Here is a 22,923-nt window from a genome sequence, read left to right on the forward strand (position 1 = left end):
GGTCAAGTGGCTAAAAATGTTCAACCAAGACACAGCAATAAATGAAATATGAACCAAAAGAAACCCCCAAAACCTTGCATCCTCAGACCTCAAAGCCTACAGTTGAGAGAGGAAGGCTAAGAAAGATCCTTATAACAGCGTAAACATTCCCAATTCCTAAAGACTATCAAATCATCACTGGATTAACATTCTACAGAGTTTTATCCTTAAAGAAATGATTAGCCATACACAGTATTATATTGTGTGCATTTAGAAATATATCCATCACTTTTATGAAGGGACTAAAGAATTTTCAAAGCCAATGATTTTCTTGGACAGAAAGCTCTCCTGTTCTTGCCCTGCCTACCAACCTTTATTAAAAAAGATAATGGGAAAAAGATTAAAAACAAAATAACTGTAAAAACACAACAGGATAGGCTTAAGTGGCCTTCCAAATAAACTTTGATACCGTTGCCCTTCACAGTTGTTTCTACCAATGCAACCAATGAGGTTAGCAGATGTTATCGATCAGGAACATGCCAAAGAAATAGCTTAAAATTGTTCTTTATCCAGAATTGATTCAGTTGAATAATAGTTTATCTCTCTCTCCTTTTTCAAGTCATTTTCAGTATTTGGAGGTGATGACACCACCAACTGTTTTGTAGATGTATTTAGACACCTAAAGAAACAAGGCACTGCACTACACAGACGACAAACTGAGCATACTGAGGCCACTGATCTTATTTGCACATCCAGTAATCTGTGGGTCATACATTTTGAGACCCTGCTTATAACTTTAATTCAGCACCTATGGACTGTAGCTGGAAAATGTCAATAGCACCCAGGAAACTCTAGTAGCGGTTGCTTTTGTAAATTATGTGCTAATTTTTTTCCAGTGCTGTTACTGTAGTACAGGTATAGGTGGCACGGGTAGGGTTGCCACCTCATCCCTTTAAACCTGAACACATATTAATTACACAGGTTCTGTGGCTGATTAAGGTGGTAATTAAACTCATTTGGTGCCTTATCTGCATTAAATTAGCCTCAGAACCTGTGTAATTTGTATGTGTTCGGGTTTAAAGGGATGAGGTGGCAACCCTAGGCACAGGCGATAAGTTAACTTTTAATGAGGAAGAGAAACTGCTGCAAGTTGAATGCAAAAGCTTTAGAAAAAAATAAAATAAAAATACTTTCATAGCTAGAGCCTACAAGAGTGGCTAATTAGATTTAAATTTCCTGATAGGCCATAGTTGTATCAACATAGTTTCCCCATAGAAATATTTATTGCAATCATTATTATTATAGTAACCACTGGTACATTTGAGAGCCAAAGGCTCAGCGTCATGCCCAAGATGTTGTACACATTGCATATTTCTGCTCCTCCTTCTCAACCTTAATGAAATTACCTTTTTTGTCCATCGCCAATTTCTTGTACAGTGGAACCTCAGATTATGAGCATAATCCGTTCCAGGAGAATGCTCGTTATCCAAAGTACTCGCATATCAAAGCAAGTTTCTCCATTGAAGTCAATGGAAACGAAAATAATTTGTTTTTGACTTCAATGACATGCAATAACGCATGCGGCCAGAGGCGGGGGGGGGGGGGGGGGGCACCGGAGAGCCTCGGAAATGGACGGAAAGGCCCGAGGACAGTTCGGCTGATCTCGGCAAATCTCGGAAAGACTCCGTTCACGAACCTTTCCGAGGTTTGCCGAGGTCAGCCGAACTGTCCTCGGGCCTTTCTGTGCATTTCCGAACAGCGACGATCGGCGCTGCTCGGCTCCGGCACCCCCCACCTCAGGCCAAAAGCGGTACTGCACACCGCTTTGGCCTGAATCCTGCTTGTTTTGCGAGACAACACTCGCAAACCGAGTTAGGATTTTTAGGAATACAGTGCTCGTATTGCGAAACGCTTGTTAACCGTGTTACTCGCAATCCGAGGTTCCACTGTATCTCCTTGTATCTCTGTTAGAAATATAGCAGCAAGTCTTCTTCCTTGCCACACTATATAAGTGTCAGTGCTTCCTTAAATAATAAATATGACTGGTTATTGGCATTACTGCAGTTGTCCCTACTGTCAAACCTTCTTGTATCTCCAAGGGGGCCATAGCGGGCAAGATGTCTCTCATCAGATGCTTCTGGCTTGGCTCAAAGCAGCAAAATTCCTGCTTTCCTGCTATACAGAATAATGTATTCACTCCCGTCTTTTCATTGCTTGTAGTAGTGGATACATTTTTGTAAAGTCAATGTCATCATGTAGCAATGTTACATATTAGTGAAAGGAAGACTGTTCTGGCTTTGCAAGGCCTGAGGAACATTTTTAGTTTTAATTTAAGGATCAAAAAAAGTAGGTACAGAGACTATTCTTGCTTTGGAAGTCTGAAAAGTTTTTCAGGAACTTCTGCATCACCAATTTATTGAATGAACCATGCCAGGGAGTATGTTAGTTTGCCCAATCAAAGTGCAACAACAGTGTTCTGACCATTCTTGCCACAATAACCACTTGAAAATGGGGGGCAGAAAGAAATTGCTGGTCAAAAGCTCACCCATTGCATGGCTTAAGGTGTTTGTTATCCCAACGCTTCATATCCCTGATATGTGCCTGCTGTACCATGTACTTGTATGAAAAAGTATCCTGTTCTCTTTGTATTGCTTCCTTTGTGTGAAATCCCTGGTGTTCCTGCCAGTCCCTCTGCTTTTCTATTAAAAAATGACTACACTAAGCAGGAGAGCACACCGTGGTCAGTTCTCTAGCTGTGCTGGGAACTCAGCCTGCTCTCCTGTAATGATCAGCCTTGTCCTTACACACCCCCTGCACAGTTTTCACTGAGAAGATCAGTGTGCTGCTGCTTCTCCTCCCCCCAGCCCTTCTGCAGCTGAGAACAGAGGGAATGTGATCACCTATAAAAAAAAGTGGAGAAAAAAGCATTTATAATTGTTTTATATCTATACACAAATGTTGTGCCTTTCATTTTAGTTTTTTAACTGAATGGGTTGTTTACAATGTGATCGTTTACAATCACTTTAAGCTCATGAGGTGCAATAAGCAGGAGATTGAGTGTCTGAAAAGTTGGCCATACACTAGTAAAATTTGGGTTCAAAACTTATCGTTTTAAGAACAGTCGTTCAATTTTCTACTCTTCAAACCCAATGTTTATTTGTGACCATGGTGCCAAGAAAATTCAAAGGAGAAGGGAAATTTTTTCTCAAACAAACACATTTCTAACAGTGAATGTGGTTTTTGTTAATGAAAATCAAAAATCAAATGTTAGATGCAAGTGAAATTTTGAAGTACTTTCAAACAACATTTTCAGGTCATCGAAGTTCTTGAGAATATTCATACAAATGCTTGTTTGCTTGTTTTTTGCTTGCTGTTTCCATGTCCTGTCAGGGGAGAGGAGACTGATTGTGTGTTCCTTGTATATAGGGACACCGATCGATCTCCTCCCCAAGTCAGTCGTCCCCCCCCCACAGTTAGAATCACTCCCTAGGTAACACATTTAACCCCTTGATCTCCCCCTAGTGTTAACCCCTTCCTTACCATAGACATTTATACAGTAATCAGTGCATTTTTATAGCACTGATCGCTGTGTAAATGTGAATGGTCCCAAAATAGTGTCAAAAGTGTCTGATATGTCCACCGCAATGTCAAAGTCACAATAAAAATCGCAGATCGCTGCCATTACTAGTAAAAAAAAAAATAATAAAAATGCTATAAATCTATCCCCTAATTTGTAGACGCTATAACTTTTGCGCAAACCAATCAATATATGCTTATTGCAATTTTTTTACCAAAAATATGTAGAATACATATCGGCCTAAAATGAGAAAAAAAATGTTTTTTTTTTTTTGTTTTTTTTAAAAAGATTGGATATTTATTATAGCAAAAAGTAAAAAATATTGTTTTTTCAAGCTTTTCGCCTTTCTTTTGTTTATAGCACAAAAAATAAAAACCGCAGAGGTGATCAAATACCACCAAAAGAAAGCTCTATTTGTGGGGAAAAAATGATAAAAATTTCATATGGGTACAGTGCTGCTTGACTGCGCAATTGTCATTCAAAATGTTACAGCGCTGAAAACCTAAAATTGGCCTGGGCAGGAAGGGGGTGAAAATGCCCTGTATTGAAGTGGTTAAAGTGGAACTTTCCTTTTTGGGTGGAGCTCCACTTTAATATTGCTGGGCTAGATGTCTAGGAAAACATTGTACAATGTGTTTAATATTTGTCATTCATCTTTCAGAAAAAAATTGCAAGGTACTTTAGATCTATAAACTTCTATGTGCAATGTTGTTGTACCACAGACAGAACATTCTGTATATTAGCCCTAAAGCATTAACCTTACTCCCTATACCTCCCAATTTTGCTACCTACCTAACTCTGACCCTCAGTCACTATCATATCCTGCTTAATGCATGCTGGTGTGTGCATTAGTGTGACAACAATCCTGTGTCTGCAATAATGGCACACTAATAGCACATTAGTGAAAAGTTCGAAGCATTACTGATAGCTAGTATTGAACACTAGCAATAAGCAAATACACCGTTTATGTCTGTGATAAATGATGATGATGTTATGGTACTGAATGGCCCAGGATCCCCCAGTGTATTTTGACTGTGACTAATGGCACTGTGCAGGAATGAAAGGAAGTGTCCAGCACCAGGGCATTCAGAACTAGTCAATAATTGTGTTCCTGCAATCATTTTAGAAGGCATTTCTTTGAATGATCTCCCTATTATATTCATATCAGGAGACATTTCCACCTGGCCCTCTCTGTAGTTTCTTACTGGCACTACTGCTTTTATATCTATCCCGGTAAAAAAAAGGAATTTAAGTGTGGACCAGTAGAGAAGAAGTCCTAATCTGATTATATGAAGGACCCATCAGTCTATACGTATACCCCCCATATTATTATTAGTATTTTTATTATATAGGTTTTATATAGCACCAAGAGTTAACGCAGCGCTTTACAATATAAAAGGGAGACAGTACAGTTACAATACAATAAAATACAAGAGGGTTAAAAGGGCCCTGCTCATAAGAGCTTACAATCTAATAGGGTGGGGCAAGTGGTACAAAAGGTTATAACTGTGGGGGATGGACTGATAGAAGTGATAAAGATTAGTTGGAGGCGTGATAGGCTTTCCTGAAGAGATGAGTTTTCAGGGGTCGACAGATCGAGGTAGAGCGCTCCAGAGGATGGGAAAGGCTCTGGAGAAATCCTGGAGATGAGCATGAGAGGAGGAGACAAGGGAGCTTGAGAAGAGCAGAGAGGACAGTTTGGGTGATATTTATAGACAAGATTGGTGATGTAGCTCAAGGCAGAGTTGTGAATGGCTTTGTATTTTGTAGTCAGTATTTTGAATGTAATTTGCTGGGCGATCGGAAGCCAGTGTAGGGATTGGCGAAAAGGGGTTGCAGACACTGAGCAGTTGGTTTTGGGGCTGAAAGGACAAGTCAGAGTCTAGGATTACACTTAGTACCCTGGTGTAAGGGGAGGGATTGATGGTTGTATTATTGACCCTGAAAGAAAAGTCATGGAGGGGGGCACAGGAAGGGGGGAATATTATCAGCTCGGTTTTAGAGAGATTAAGTTTAAGGAAGTGATGTGAAATCCATGCTGATATGTCACTTAGTAAGTTAGTAATGAGACTGAAGGAGTGAGGTTGGGAGTAGACAGATAGATTTGGGTATCATCGGCGTAGAGATGGTAATGGAAGCCGTGGGCGGTTATCAAGTGACCAAGAGATGAGGTGTAGATAGAGAAGAGAAGGGGTCCAAGAACAGAGCCTTGGGGGTCCCCTACAGAAAGAGGGAGTGAAGAGGAGGAGATAGAGTTATAGGAAACACTGAAGGAGCGCTGTGATAGGTAGGAAGAGAACCAGAATAGAGCAAAACCTTGGAGGCCAAGGAAACATATTTTTTTGAGAAGAAGTGGTGGTCAAAACACAGTATCAAAAGCTGCAGAGGTCAAGTAGTAGGAGCAGGGGCGTTGCTAGGTCTGCAAAAGATCTGGAGCTAGAGCCCATAGCAGCAGTCACCAACTTTTTTGCAGGCCCGGGGGGGGGGGGCACACCAGTGGTAAGCAAGTGGTTCAACCATAATGCAGAATCAGTGGGAGCCCGGGGCGTGTCACTTGCCACATCTCCAGCTACCAGATGCAGCATGTCACTTGCCACCGTCGCCTGTCACCAAATGCGGCTTTTTACTTGCCACCGTCACCTGCCACTTGATATGGATTGCAACTTGCCATGTCGCCTGCCACCAGATGTGGATTGTCACTTGCCATGTCACCTGCCACCATTTGCAGATTGCCACGTCACCTACCACCATTTGCAGATTGTCACTTGCCACGTTTCCTGCCACCATTTTCAGATTGCCACGTCACCTGCCACCATTTTCAGATTGTCACTTGCCACGTCACCTGCCACTAGATGTGGGTTGTCACTTGCCACATCACCTGGCACCAGATGTGGATTGTCACTTGCCAACTGATGTGGATTGTAACTTGCCATGCCAGTCAGTACCACCAAATGTGCATTGTCGCTGCATTGGTGGCAGGCTGCACGCACTGGTCCATTTAGTGAGGGCAGGAGAGCGGTGATGCGGGGCAGGCAATGAGAAATGATGTCATCTCGCTGCTCCCTGCCCCACCTCCGACAATGAAGCAAGGGGGGTCTGGCTGCAGAGTGGAGCTCCACCGATGACAGGAAGTACGTGACCTCCACTCCACCGTGCTGTGAGGGTGGAAGAGCATTGATGTGTGGCAGGCAGTGAGAGATGATATCATCTCTCTGCACCTCACTGCCACATTGAAGAGGCCCAGCTGTGAACAGCACTGATGTGAAGTGGTTAGAGAGAGATGATGTCATCTCTGCTCGTCTGCCCGCTTGCTTCTCTCCTCTCATGCAGCCAGCCTGCCCACTGCAGGTTAAGCAGGAATCCTGCAGCAAGAGACCCGGGGCTATGGGCCCCAGATTCGGGGCTATAGCCCCAATAGCCACCCCCTAGCAACGCCTCTGAGTAGGAGTATGGAGTAGTGGCCATTGGTTTTAATACTTCTATATGAGTTTATTCCGTATATTTCTATATAAGTTTACATAATATTAAATATGTAATATATTACAGCTAGACTAAATACTTAGGATTCTCTTTTCTTCGGTCTGTTTTATTGTGGTTTTTCAAGATCATAAGGGTCCATTGGAGAGTGTAGAACATGCAGGGGATAATTGGAGAATTAAAAGTGGAGAACATCTAACTTCACTCCACTAGCTCTTGTGGTTTAATGGACTTCACCTTTAAGAGCCTACTCAAACCATATGCAGATTGCCTTGTCTAGGTGTTGTGGCTGCTTTGGGCAAGGCTACGCAACATAGTCTCAACATATAGACAAGGCAATTTGCATTGAGCCTTAATTTTGTACCACTTCAGTAGTATATGCAGAAAAAGAGAAGGACATGCTTCAGTGTGTGTGCCACTTAATATACCGCCTCAAAACGTGCCGCAATGAATAAATGTGAATGAAATGTCATTTTGTGACATTCAAAAAAAGTTGAAAAAAATATACAGAAATCGGTTATTGGTGTAAATGACCCCTAGGTGTATATCAGGATAAAAATAAAAAAATAATCAGCACATCTTTGCAATGCAAGCACATTTGCCTTTGTTTTATACCTTTGAAAACACTGCAAGTTCAGAGAAAAAAAGCCTATTGATTTGTCAGAAATCGAGTGTGCCCCTAACTTTTATTTGGGCTGAAGCCACAATGCTTGTTCAGTGCCAAAATCCCAACCAGCATTGTCAGCCCTGCCTACTGGCATAAAGAACTCCACCTATCACAGGCCTTCCTTGCCCCCTCTACATTAATACAATGATTTCTCTCCCAGTCTTGACTCCCAAGATCCTGCACATTCACACTGTTTAAAAGTAAAGAGCTCTTTGGAGGTGTAGTTCTGGGGCATGCTTGCAACAGTATAAACTGAGCTGCCAGTGAGCTTTTACAAGCTTCATGGTGATATCATAGGAAGTAAAAAAAGCTGCTTCTTATAAAAAGAAGAAAGTAAAAGAAAAAAAAATGCTGGGTCATGTTTTTTATGAAGAGGGGAGGTTTGATAGTAAAGTTGGATGATTCCTGGACATTTACTTTAAAGAAATGTTCATTTATCTTTTATTGCTGTTATCAGTTGCTTCTAGTGTGACAGCATCTGAAACAAGAGACCCATACCAGTGTTTATAAAAAAAACAGCATGCCTAGCATATTTTAAAGAAAAAAACAGCTAAGCACTATTTGTATCTAAACCATCCACATTGCATACCGCATTGCCATTGCAGGAATACAAAAGTCCTTTATGAGAAATGTATGCATACAGTATACGTGGTCCTCTCGCCTCTAATCAGTATCTATAAAAGAACTTAGGACTCTGTGGTGACTACTGCTCATGTTCATTATGTCATAGCAGGTCCGTACCATAAAGAAACAGGATCTACCCAATGGCTCCCCTGTTGTGCAAAGTGTAAGGCAGGCCATACTTTGTGTCATTTTCGCAGTGCATTATGGGGCATTCTGCGGCGCTCTAATTTGCCGCGAATGCCCCATAATGTTTGCTCTTCAGCGAAAGGGCAAACACATGATGTTCGAGTCGACCGTATGTTCGACCCGAACATCAAGATAATCCCTACTCACCATAACCCATAGAGGCATGGACTCCACTAGACCTCTGAAGGTATGCTGAAGTATCTGGCACCAAGCTATCAGTAGCAGATCCTTTAATTCCTATAAGAATGCAAGGTGGGGCCTATCCTATGGATCGGTTTTGTTTTTCCAGCACATCTTACAGATACTCAATTGGATTGAGATCTGAATAATTTGGACGCCAGGTCAATACCTTAAAGACGTTATTGTGTTCCTCAAACCATTCTTGAATTCATCAGACCAGGCCACCTTCTTCCATTGCTGCGTCCATTTCTGATGCTTACGTGCTCATTCTAGGTGTTTTTGGCTGTAGACAAGGGTCAGCATTGGCACCCTAACCCAACTGCGGCTACATAGTTCCATACACAACAAACTGCGATGTACTGTGTGTTCTGTAACCTTTCTATTGGAACCAGCATGAACTTTTTCAGCAATTTGAGCTCCAGTAGCTCCTCACATGCATCAATGATCCTTGGCCGCCCATGACCCTGTCCTTCCTTGGACCACTTTTTGTAGGTCCTGACCATTGCAGACCAGGAACATCCCACAAGAGCTGCAGTTTTGGAGTTGCTCTGATTAAGTCATTAAGCCAATACAATTTGGCCCTTGTCAAAGTCGCTCAAAGCCTTACGCGTACCGATATTTTTTCTGCTTTCACATGTTTACTTGTTGTCTAATATATCCCACCCACTTGCAGATGTCATTGTCCCAAGATAATCAGTGTTATTCACTTTACCTGTCAGTGGCCATAATGTCATGGCTTATTGGAGTATAGCTGCCTGCTAGGCTTTGAGCTAAGATATACTTCTGCCTGGAATGCATATTATTAGGCTATGCATCTGCCTGTCAGGAATCATGTTGGGAAATACTGTACATCTGCCTAGAAGCAGCCACAACTGGCTATTTGTTTTAATTGCATTGACGTGTTTTAAATGCTTGCGTTGGTTTTCAGACCTGTACTGGAAAATGGCAGCTGTAAGCCAGTGCCATCTTCTACGTGTTTTATTTTATTTTGTCACAGATAAGTTTAATTATGTTAACTTAGTGGTAGTTTTTTTTTTTCTTTTATATATAGTTACATCGTAGGTGAGGTTGAAAAAAAGACAAGTCCATCAAGTCCAACCTATGTGTGATTATGTGTCAGTATTACATTGTATATCCCTGTATGTTGCGGTCATTCAGGTGCTTATCTAATAGTTTCTTGAAGCTATTGATGCTCCCCGCTGAGACCACCGCCTGTGGAAGGGAATTCCACATCCTTGCCACTCTTACAGTAAAGAACCCTCTACATAGTTTAAATTTAAACCGCTTTTCTTCTAATTTTAATGAGTGGCCACGAGTCTTGTTAAACTCCCTTCCGCAAAAAAGTTTTATCCCTATTGTGGGGTCACCAGTATGGTATTTGTATATTGAAATCATATCTCCTCTCAAGTGTCTCTTCTCCAGAGAGAATAGGTTCAGTGCTCACAATCTTTCCTCATAACTAATACCCTCCAGACCCTTTATTAGCTTTGTTGCCCTTCTTTGTACTCGCTCCATTTCCAGTACATCCTTCCTGAGGACTGGTGCCCAGAACTGGACAGCATACTCTAGGACCAGAGTCTTGTAGAGTGGGAGAATTATCGTTTTATCTCTGGAGTTGATCCTCTTTTTAATGCATGCCAATATTCTGTTTGCTTTGTTAGCAGCAGCTTGGCATTGCATGCCATTGCGGAGCCTATCATCTACTAGGACCCCCAGGTCCTTTTCCATCCTAGATTCTCCCAGAGGTTCTCCATCCAGTGTATAGATTGCATTCATATTTTTGCCACCCAAATGCATTATTTTACATTTTTCTACATTGAATCTCATTTGCCATATAGTTGCCCACCCCATTAATTTGTTCAGATCTTTTTGTAAAGTTTCCACATCCTGCGGAGAAGTTATTTCCCTGCTTAGCTTAGTATCGTCTGCAAATACAGAGATTGAACTGTTTACCCCATCCTCCAGGTCGTTTATGAACAAATTAAATAGGATTGGTCCCAGCACAGAACCCTGGGGGACCCCACTACCCACCCCTGACCATTCCGAGTACTCCCAATTTATCACCACCCTCTGAACTCGCCCTTGTAGCCAGTTTTCAATCCATGTACTCACCCTATGGTCCATGCCAACGGTCCTTATTTTGTACAGTAAACGTTGGGGAACTGTGTCAAATGCTATTGCAAAATTCAGATATATGAAACATAAAAGCTTATTACATGTAAATAATAGTAATGCTGACACATCTTAGGGCACCAATGAAGTGCTTATGTTATTGGAGTGTTTCTAACTATGTACATTACTCTTCATATTACTCTGTATTACAGCAAAACGACCCAGGGGCTGTAGTGGTAACACCACCACCTAGTTAGTAATAGTGAAAGAATCTGTATTTTCTCTGCATATGGGAGAAATTCAGCTTTACTACTTAGCAATTTCAAAATAATTGTTTTTTTTATGACTTTAATGTCCTCTTAAATGGCCATCTCTGAAAGTTGTATATTGGAGCAATAAGTGCAGCATTATAAAACATTGCCATCTTTTCCATAATACAAGTACTGGGAATCGAAGCAAGTCGCTAACCTACAGGCTTGAATCCTTCCATCTTGCTTACAGCTATTTAGGCACTTGACTTGCAAGAATATTTCTAATTCTGTTTAAAACCCTTTAATGACCTCTCCGGTCACAACACGCACCAGTAATGAATGCATTGGATTAACTAAACGCAATAAAGAAGTGTGTTCTATTATTTGGGCCTGACAAAGTGCCTTGACTGTGATTGTAAACCTGGTCTAGTCACTTTATCTTGCTTTGCCTCCGAGGTTAAAAAAAAAAAAAGTCTTGAGTCTGCAGGGCAAGCTGATTATCTTCTGAAAATTCCATGAAGAGATCTAAGCCCTCTCTAAGGCCCCGGCATAAAATTTAATTGCCTGTCCACTTGGCTTGCTGGATGTGAATGCTGGGATGATAAGCCATTATTCAGCGTTATATGACATTCATTAATTTGTAGCCCTCTATTGCTCATCCCCTCTCGTTGCTTTGGATGTCTACATTTTCATTGTCTTGTGAAAAAAAATTGATTAATCTCCTTTTTTTTTTGAATGTCGAGAAGATTGGTGAAGATGTGCCATAAGAGGGCCATAAATTCAAAGAAAAATTCAAGTGAATTTATTTTTTATTAATGCTTTATTTTGACCAGAGTATGGCACCATAAAGTATACAAGTCACCTACAACAATGTCATTGGTACATATGAAAAATGATACAGGGATCACGTGGACATGTTCAATATGATTTCTGGTTAAGTTGGAACTTTGTTCAGAAAATGAAGTCCTGCTAGATCACTTCATGCTGGCCCCTTTTGCAGATAAAGCTATGTAAAACATTAAATATAAATGTCTACACTGTTTAAAATAAAGTAATACACCGTCTCACCCTGCTCTGTACATGCTCAGTTGCTCTCTAATTTTAGGCACTGTGTCGAATTTGTAGAGGTCGATCTGCTGACAGCCTAAAGATTTAATGCTGCTCAGGGGCAGTCTCCAGCAAGAAGAAACAGGGGCAATGCTGGAGGCAATTACAGCACACGCTAATTTTGGTAGCATAATTAATAATGCGGATTACACATACATGAACCTAATGGCATCCCAGTATTAGCCTTTAGGGTATAATATTGAGTTGGCCCACCCTTTCCAGCTATAACAGCTTTAACTCTTCTGGGAAGGCTGTCCACAAGGTTTAGGAGTGTGTCTATGGCAATGTTTGACCATTCTTCCAGAAGCACATTTGTGAGGTCAGGCACTGATTTTGGACGAGAAGGCCTGGCTCACAGTCTCTGCTCTAATTTATCCCAAAGGTGTTCTATCGGGTTAAGGTCAGGACTCTGTGCATGCCAGTCAAGTTCCTCCGCCCCAAATTCGCTCATCCATGTATTTATGGACTTTGCTTTGTGCACTGGTCCAAATCATTTGGTGGAGAGGGGATAATGGTGTGGGGTTGTTTTTCAGGGGTTGGGCTTGGCCCCTTAGTTCCAGTGAAGGGAACTCTTAGAGCCCTTTCACACTGAAAGCGCTGGGGCGCTTTACCGTCGTTTTAGAGGTTCTTTTCGGACGCTAGCGGGCGCTTTTAACCCCCCACTAGTGGCCAAATAAAGGGTTAAAAGCGCAGCTGTCAAGGCACTTCAGCCCTGCTGCCCATTGAATGGGCAGGGGCGCTTTAGGAGCGGTGTGTACACCGCTCCTAAAGCGCCTCAAAGAAGCTGCTTGCAGCACTTTTTTTGATGTCCTGCCAGCGCAGCACCCCCCTTTGTGAAAGCACTCAGGCTTTCACACTGGGTATTGCAGATGAGGCATTTTTCAGGTGCTTTACAGGCACTATTTTTAGCACTAAAGCGCCTGAAAAACACCTCCAGTGTGAAAGGGGTCTAAAGGTGTCAGCATACCAAGGCATTGTGGACAATGCCTTGCTCCCATCTTTGTGGGAACAGTTTGGGGTTGGCCCCTTCCTGTTCCATGACTGAACACCAAATGTGCTTCTGGAAGAATGGTCAAACATTCCCATAGACACACTCCTAAACCTTATGGCCAGTCTTCCCAGAAGAGTTGAAGCTGGTATAGCTGCAAAGGGTGGGCCAACTCAATATTGAGGCCTAGGTACTGAGGCTGGGTTCACACTATTGCGAATTGGATGCGGGTTTCTCTGCATCCAATTTGAATGACAGGAGATTGTGACCGGTTCTCTATGGAGCCGATTCACACATCTCCGAAGCGGATCCGGTGCAAATTGCACAGGAGTCCTGTGCATCCTCTGGTACGTTTCAGGTCTGAATTAAGCCAAAAATTCAGGCTGAAAACGGACCTGAAACGGTGAACAGGGGCGCACCAGACCCCTGCTGTAAGCCGCTCCGTGCTGCAGTGTGAACCCAGCCTAAGACTGGGATGCCATTAAAGATCATGTGTGTGTAAAGGCAGGCATCCTAAAACTTTTGGTAAAATAGTGTATGTTCTATGCTAAAGAACATTATTTTTATCAAGTTGTTATGGGTGAATTTCAGTCACCAAACACAAGGTATAGGGGTCCAATAGAGCACGCCATCTATAGACATAGAGAAGTTGGCATCTGAACTTTTTAATATATTAATGATAACGTCTATATACAGTATCTCACAAAAGTGAGTACACCCCTCACATTTTTGTAAATATTTTATTATATCTTATGTGACAACACTGAAGAAATTACACTTTGCAATGTAAAGTAGTGAGTGTACAGCTTGTATAACAGTGTAAATTTGCTATCCCCTCAAAATAACTCAACATTAATGTCTAAACCGCTGGCAACAAAAGTGAGTACACCCCTGAAAATGTCTAAATTGGTCCCAAAGTGTCAATATTTTGTGTGGCCACCATTATTTTCCAGCACTGCCTTAACCTTCTTGGGCATGGAGTTCACCAGAGCTTCACAGGTTACCACTGGAGTCCTCTTCCACTCCTCCATGACGAAATCACTGAGCTGGTGGATGTTAGAGACCTTGCGCTCCTCCACCTTCTGTTTGAGAGTACCCCACAGGTGCTCAATAGGGTTTACCGTCAGCTTCTTTAGCAAGGCAGTGGTCGTCTTGGAGATGTGTTTGGGGTTGTTATGTTGGAATACTGCCCCGCAGCCCAGTCTCTGAAGGGAGGGGATCATGCTCTGCTTCAGTATGTCACAGTACATGTTGGCATTCATGGTTCCCTCAATGATCTGTAGCTCCCCAGTGTCAGCAGCATTCATGCAGACCCAGACCATGACACTCCCACCACCATGCTTGACTGTAGGCAATATACACTTTTGTCTTTGTACGCCTCACCTGGTTGCCGCCACACACGCTTGACACCATCGGAACCAATACATTTATCTTGATCTCATCAGACCACAGGACATGGTTCCAGTAATCTGTGTCCTTAGTCTGCTTGTCTTCAGCAAACTGTTTGCGGGCTTTCTTGTGCATCATCTTTAGAAGAGGCTTCCTTCTGGGATGACAGTCATGCAGACCAATTTGATGCAACAAACCTCTGGATATGACGCTGAGCATGTACACTCAACTTCTTTGGGCGACCATGGCGAGGTCTGTTCTGAGTGGAACTTGTCCTGTTAAACTGCTGTATGGTCTCGGCCACCGTGCTGCAGCTCAGTTTCAGGGTCTTGGCAATCTTCTTATAGCCTAGGCCATCTTTATGTGGAGCAATGTTGAACTTCCAGTGACCAGTATGAGAGAGTGAGAGCGATAACACCAAATGTAACGCACCTGCTCCCCATTCACACCTGAGACCTTGTAACACTTACGAGTCACATGACACCGGGGAGGGAAAATGGCTAATTGGGCCCAATTTGGACATTTTCACTTAGGGGTGTACTCACTTTTGTTGCCAGTGGTTTAGACAATAATTGCTGTGTTGAGTTATTTTGAGGGGACAGCAAATTTACACTGTTATATAAGCTGTACGCTCACTACTTTATATTGTAGCAAAGTGTCAGTTTCTTCAGTGTTGTCACATGAAAAGATATAATAAAATATTTACAAAAATATGAGGGGTGTACTCACTTTTGTGAGATACTGTATATATATGGTCACAAGAGAAATTGCAATCTGGGGGGCAACTGTTTTGCAATCAACACAATATAAAATATAATGGAGGAAATTAGGGAAAATATAATATGTGATCAGAAAAAGACCAGGTGGAGAACAGAAAAAAAAGAGGAGAGGGGGGATAATCACCAGTGCATTCAGGAAGGGCTCCCTATCCAGGTCCGGGGGGTGGGGAGGGGGCATCAGGCCCCAAGGCAGGAAAATGCCACCTGGCTTTTATGCAAGGGGATTACTCAAGGACTTCAAGATGGGGGAGCCGAGTCTCCTAAGGTCATTCTTGTTTGATAAGAGGGAGGGCCTGAGAATTCAATAAAAGGAGCCAGGTGTTTTGGTACTTCTCAGTTATAAAGGGTGGCCGTAAGCTCCTCCATCTTGCAGATTTCAGAGATTCTAAAAAAACACATGTGAGTCGTAGGAGGAGATGTTGATTTCCATAGTGCTGTGACACATACTGAATTTATTTAAGAATGATCTTGAACTGCGAGTATCCTTCATGTCAGCTACTTGGGGACCAGAACTCCAAATGTAATCTGCTTATCAGTGTCTAAGTAGGTATACAGGGACTTGGAGCCCTCATTTCATATAAAATCTGGTAGACAGGAGAGGTAAACACCAGTGTTGAATTCCATTATTGTTCAGGGGACAATAAAATCTGTCTTTTATATGGCCTTGAAATGAACCTTGGATTATAACTTTTTTTTTCCTGTCCTTTCTCACAGGTTTTCACGAGATACGGCAAGTGCTACACTTTTAACTCGGGCCAGAATGGCCGTACTATTTTAGTTACTAGTAAAGGCGGCACAGGAAATGGATTGGAGCTAATGCTGGATATACAGCAAGATGAATACTTACCAGTTTGGGGAGAGACTGGTAGGTAGATCCACTCTCTTTCTTTTACCTGACATTTGTGTACGGACAGTCATGACACTGTTTGGTCTCCATATTGCAGATGAGACATCCTTTGAAGCTGGAATCAAAGTCCAGATTCATAGTCAGGATGAGCCTCCCTTCATAGACCAGCTTGGATTTGGTGTGGCTCCGGGATTCCAGACGTTTGTGTCTTGCCAGGAACAACGAGTATGTATACCCTACAGTTTCTTATAGGTAGTTAAAGCATATATCCACCTTTGAAAACAAATTTGAGAAAGCTCCATTATATGTTTGTTATGTGTTCCCATTGACACAGCATGGCTAAACATGTTTATCTTAAATATTTCTTACCTTTTAGATGTTTCTCAGGAGAAAGTGTCATGGCTGCTGACTACGAGTTTTTTTTGAACAATGTTATAGTGAGCTTGTCCCAAGTCTGTCCTCATTAACATACAATGCAAGAAGCCCAGTCTCTATACCTTTAACCTTTTGTTAGGACAAACAGTATTCAAATCTAGTTACAATTGGTAATGAAGTTTCCAGTACAGGCAGGGTGTTAATTATGGCACATACAGCTCCCCAGCCCCCTCATAAACAAAGAGAACTATATAGGATTTTTTGCTTACTGGCGGGTCCAGAATAGAGCATCTAAAGAAGCAATTTTCACTTTTTTTTTTTTTTTCTGTTTTTAGTTATGCCATGTGACATTTAACAAATATAAAGTAGGTGTTATCCCAAATTAGCAGCAAAAGTCGAAATACACTTTAAGGTGAACCTGAGCTTTACCCATGCAGTCAAAATGTTCCATGTCAGCACATGAGAATGCAGAACACTTGAATGACTCCTAGGGGTTAATGTGCTAAAGGCAAATAGGCTGTTCGCTTTGCAAGGGATTTTTCTCTTAACTTAGTGCAAGGATTTGCACATTATTTTGCTTGCACATGATTGGATGATGGAAGTCGGCAGAGCGTCACCACATTCACTAAGTTCAGAGTAAGTTCCCTTAGCAATTGCAATTTCCTTTGCAAAATAAACAGTCTATCTACCATTAGTGCACCAACCCCCTAGTATTACCCATCCCTCTTCTAGAACTAATTACTGAAGGCTGTTATCAAGACAAGATTCTGGTACTGACACTAAAAATACATTTAATATTAACCACTTGCTGACCACCCTATAGCAGTTTTACTGCTACAGGGCGGCGGCTGTGTGCAGGATCATATATATATATATATATATATATATATATATATATATATATATATATATATATATATACACGTGATTCTGCTCTTCCAGGTAGCAGGTGGGAATGTGTACCGGCGGTGGCTCGCTCCCGCTATCTTTATGCACAGCAGGAGCTGATCGGCGGGTACCGCGTACTCGATGTCCACCGGCACCCGACGATCATTTCTTACACAGGCAGGAGGGCAGTCTGTCTATGTAGACAAGGCAGATTGCTGTTCTGTCAGTACAGAAGGCATGGATCCTGTGTTCCTGCAAAACAGAAACACACCGATCCATGCCTTCCACTTGTAAAAGCACCTCCCACACTGTGCACAAACACTGGTTAGGCACACAGTTAACCCTTTGATCGCCCCTAATGTTAACCCTTTTCCAGCCAGCATCATTAGTACAATGACAGTGCATTTTTTTTTTTAGCACTGATCACTGTATTAGTGTCACTGGTTCCCAAAAAAGTGTCAAAAGTGTCAGTTAGTGTCCGATTTGTCCACCACAATATCTCAGTCTCGCTATAAGTCATTGATCGCCGCCATTACAAGTAAAAAATAAACAAAAATTCCATAAATATATCCCATAGTTTGTAGACACTATAACTTTTTTGCAAACCAATCAATGCAGGCTTATTGTTTTTTTGGGTTTTTTTTACCAAAAATATGTAGCAGAATACATATTGGCCTAAATCAGGGATAGGCAACCTTATGCCCCGTACTCACGATCGGACATTCCGACAACAAAATCCATGGATTTTTTCAGACGGATGTTGGCTCAAACTTGTTTTGCATACACACGGTCACACAAATCTTGTCGGAAATTCCGAACGTCAAGAACGCGGTGACGTACAACACGTACGACGAGCCAAGAAAAATGAAGTTCAATAGCCAGTGCGGCTCTTCTGCTTGATTCCGAGCATGCGTGGCACTTTGTGCGTCGGAATTGTGTACACACGATCGGAATTTAGGACAACGGATTTTGTTGTCGGAAAATTTGAAATCCAGATCTCAAATTTTGTGTGTCGGATATTCCGATGGAAAATGTCCGATGGAGCCTACACACGGTCGGAATTTCCGACAACAAGCTCCTATCGAATATTTTCCGTCGGAAAATCCGACCGTGTGTAAGCGGCATTAGAGTTGTGGCGATCCACCTGAACAACATGGGAGAAATCAAAAATCACCAGGCACAATGTACTATTTTTGGGAGCTAACCTAGCAAGGCCATTAAAAAAGGCAGTTTTGAAGAAACAAATTCACTCTGGGATCACACGGTAATGCAGCACACACTCCTGTGCATTTCCCATGTTTTTCCTGTGCGGTGCATTTTGACAGCCCATTCTTTTGAATGGGCTGCAAATCACACTGGAATGCAAAAAAAGTAATGCATGTATTACTTTTAAAAGCATGCTGCAACAAACAGCATGGTACTATGGAAACTATGCAATATGGTGTCCACAAACGAACTGTGTTTGCGATCTGCATTTGGAGTGCTGTTACCAATACACTGGCACCCGCATGCAGATCCCAAAGGCAGCATGCTCATCGGCTGTGCGGAAAACGCACGTGGAATGCCTGTTTCCTGCACTACATTCTGGTGTGAATCGGCCCTTAGAAAAATATAATAATACAAATGTCAATGTAAAAATATGAACCTATCCAGGTCAGGAGTAACAAAAATTCACAGATTAGTATATAGCTCAGCATTACAGGTCAGGACAGGAGTATATAGTGCAGCGTTTACAGGTCAGGAGTATACAGCTCAGCATTACAGGTCAGGGGTATACAGCTCAGCATTACAGGTCAGGAATATACAGCTCAGCATTACAGGTCAGGGGTATACAGCTCAGCATTACAGGTCAGGGGTATACAGCTCAGCATTACAGGTCAGGGGTATACAGCTCAGCATTACAGGTCAGGGGTATACAGCTCAGCATTACAGGTCAGGAGTATACAGCTCAGCGTTACAGGTCAGGAGTATACAGCTCAGCATCACAGATCAGGAGTATACAGCTTAGCATCACAGGTCAGGAGTATACAGCTCAGCATCACAGGTCAAGAGTTTACAGCCCAGCATTACAGATCATGAGTATATAGTACAGCATTCACAGGTCAGGAGTATACAGCTCAGCATCACAGGTCGAGGTATACAGCTTAGCATTACAGGTCAAGGGAATACAGCCCAGCATCACAGGTCAGGAGTATACAGCCCAGCATCACAGGTCAGGAGTATACAGCCCAGCATCACAGGTCAGGAGTATACAGCCCAGCATCACAGGTCAGGAGTATACAGCCCAGCATCACAGGTCAGGAGTATACAGCTCAGCATCACAGATCAGGAGTATACAGCTCAGCATCACAGGTCAGGAGTATACAGCTCAGCATCACAGGTCAGGAGTATACAGCCCACTACTGTTTGCCCTTCCCTAACGATCAGTTCCTTACCTGCTTGTTCAGACATGCTGCTTTCCATTCCCCCCTCACATCTACACCTGTGTGGCTGTGTGAGATGTAGAGAATGGGCGGGATGGATGTGAGGGGAGGATCACAGGAGTTAATGTAGCTATGCTGCTGAGCTAGCTGCTTGTGTGTGCTGCCTGCTCTGCTCGGGAATCGGGAAGGATTTGTTTTGACAGCGGGGTCTGCACTGCGGACACAGATCTACCTGTCACCCTCTCACGATCGACGGGTAGATCACGATCGACAGGTTGCTGACCCCAGGCCTAAATTGAGCAGAAAGTAAAAAATATTGTTTTTTTTTTTCAAAATTGTTAGCCTTCTTTTGTTTATAGCGCAGAAATTAATTAAAACCGTAGAGGTGATCAAAAACCAACAAAAGAAGGCTCTATTTGTGGGAAAAAAAGGACGTAAATTTTATTTGGGTACAGCGTCACATGACTGCACAATTGTCAGTTAAAGTAATGCAGTGCCATATTGCAAAAAATTGCCTGGTAATGAAGGAGGGTAAATCTTCCAGAGCTGAAGTGGTTAAACACATTATTCATTATATGAGCAGAAATTATATAAATACATAGTGCCAGAGACTTTTTTATATCTGCCTGGAGTTAAGCTTTAAAACTGAAGTCCGGGCACAAAAACTTTAATGTAAATATTTTCTGCGATAGACACGCTGGGGTTGATTTACTAAAACTGGAGAGTGCAAAATCTGGTGCAGCTGTGTATGGTAGCCAGCTTCCAACGTAAAGCGCAGTTCCACCCAAAAATGGAACTTCCGCTTTTCGGAATCCCCCCCCCCTCCGGTGTCACATTTGGAACCTTTCAGGGGGGAGCAGATACCTCTCTAATCCAGGTATTTGCTCCGGGCATAGATAGCCGCAGTATCCCCAGATATCTACACCATGTCTGGTGCCTCCTCTGCCCCCCCCCCCCCCCCCCGCTGTTTTCTGGGAGACGCACAGCTCCCAGAAGACAGCAGGGACCAGTGGGATCTCGCAGCACGACTCGCGCATGTGCAGTAGGGAACCAGGCTGTGAAGCCGCAAGGCTTTACTTCCTGATTCCCTTACTGAAGATGGCGGCACCTCCACCCGAGAGCCGAGGGACAGATCGGCTTCGGGTGCCGACATTGCGGGCGCCCTGGACAGGTAAGTGTCCATATTTTAAAAGTCAGCAGCTGCAGTATTTGTAGCTGCTGACTGTAAAAAAAAAAAAAAAAATCGGTGGAACTCCGCTTTAAGCTTGTTCAATTAAGCTTTGACAAAAAAACATGGAAGCTGGTTTCTATGCAGAGCTGAAACAACATCATCACTGTGTTGTACATGGACTGTACAGAGAGCAGAGCTGTGGGAGGGACCCAGCAGGCCCCACCCGCTTCACAAAACTACAAGAGGGGGCGGAGATAAGACCAGTCTCCCTGCACAAGGAGAGAGAGCAGAAGTGACCGGTCTTTTTTTTACATGACCTTTCTGTACAGAGACAAAGTTTCTCTCTAGATTACTACACAGATCTGGAAGAAAATACACAAAGCACACCAAGATTCCAGTAAAAATACACATGCCTCTTAGACAATATTTGCTTATCCTGGAGTTCAGCTTTAAAGTAAATTATTAATACTATTTACAAAGGGGATTGTGTCTCGGTCCTGCCTTATGATCTCAAATTCCTTTAAATTGCGGAGTCTGACTTTTAGCAACATAGTAGATTCTCATATTTGTGCTTTGTTTATAGACCATTATTTTTTTTTTAAATAGCAGGCTTACAATGTGATAGAATATAGCGTACTTTGTCAGACACTTGAGACTCAGAAAAGGTCAGAGCCATAGAGAGCTATGACATTGTAGGAGGGATCATTGAGAGAAACAGAAATAGGACCCAGGGGCAAAAACGCTAAATTCTGCCCGCAATGTCACACGGCATATACACGCATGTAGCTGCTGCTATGTATGTGTCAGCTATAGTTAATGAATACGAGTCTCCGTTCTGACATATTCTGCTGAAATCAGCAGTAAATATTATCAGAATGCCTATAGAGGATGGTCTGCCTCCTCTATTTCTCTGGTATAGTTATAGCTCTTTACAGATTTTTTAAATCTTAAAGTAAGAAATGACCAGTAAATGTAAATTAAAGTTAGTTATTTATCATTACTAAATATGTTCATTTACATTTAGGATCTGAGATATTGCCCTGCTTACAGTACAGCTAATTCCTATTAGCAGCACATAGGAAACACAATGGAGTCTACCTTTTCTAGCCCGAAATGGCTGGTTACGGCAAAGATCGAATGCAAATAATGTCTAATGTATATACAATAAAGAATTAGGAGTGGTTGTAAGTCCTTACATATACCCAATGAAGAGAATCTTCTCAGGTGATACACAGAGATGAAACAAATTCTCCTACATAGGTTGTACTTGTTTATCTGCAGTCTTCTCTTCTCTACATCTGTTCAAAGTCAATAATTTGTACAGCTTGTCTGAGCTGTCAGAAAAAAGGGATGGAGAGCTGACGATTGGCAGGCCATGCATGGAGCAAATTTCTTCCCTGCAACCATAGGTTGCAGGAAAGAAATTTACTCGATTCCCCCATCAACACCGACAATGTTGACAGTGTAATCCCAACTGCCGAATCATTGTATTTTCCCGGCAAGGGGGCGAGGGAAGCCGCCCCCGCCAGGAGAAGACAGTGATAACTGCTAGCGGCTATAGCAGTCGTTAGTGATAATCATATGTAAAATCCACCAGGCTGATCTGTACCGAAGCTGATCGTAGACATCCCAGCCTGCAAAAACTCATTTCAGGGAGGTGACGCTTTGCGCCTGCAATGACCCCCCCCCCGCGCGGCAATAGATTTTTTACATTACTTTTTTAATATTTTTTCACTGTGCTTCTGGGGAGGGGGGTGGGGGGTATGTAGCAGTGGACGGTGTTAGTAGTTTTTTTTTATTTTTATTAATTGATTTTTTTTACAATTAAATTTGTTTTTAATTTTTTTTTCACAATGCTTTTTGGCAGTACAACCCTTAACCACAGGGTTGTACTGCCCCTCAA

General features: G+C 42.4%; 1 protein-coding gene across 4 annotated transcripts in view; it reads left to right on the forward strand.

Annotated features, from left to right (window-relative positions):
* ASIC1 (acid sensing ion channel subunit 1) overlaps positions 1–22,923 on the forward strand; it is a 381,195-nt gene that overhangs the window by 281,484 nt on the left and 76,788 nt on the right. For all 4 annotated transcript variants that reach the window (XM_073613156.1, XM_073613154.1, XM_073613155.1 and 1 more), the window contains 2 exons: positions 16,031–16,181; positions 16,261–16,388. In XM_073613156.1, the coding sequence (XP_073469257.1) occupies positions 16,031–16,181; positions 16,261–16,388 (279 nt within the window). The remainder of the gene's footprint in view (positions 1–16,030; positions 16,182–16,260; positions 16,389–22,923) is intronic.

This window comes from Aquarana catesbeiana, linkage group LG02 (assembly GCF_042186555.1).
Source record: "Aquarana catesbeiana isolate 2022-GZ linkage group LG02, ASM4218655v1, whole genome shotgun sequence".
Lineage (NCBI taxonomy): Eukaryota > Metazoa > Chordata > Amphibia > Anura > Ranidae > Aquarana > Aquarana catesbeiana.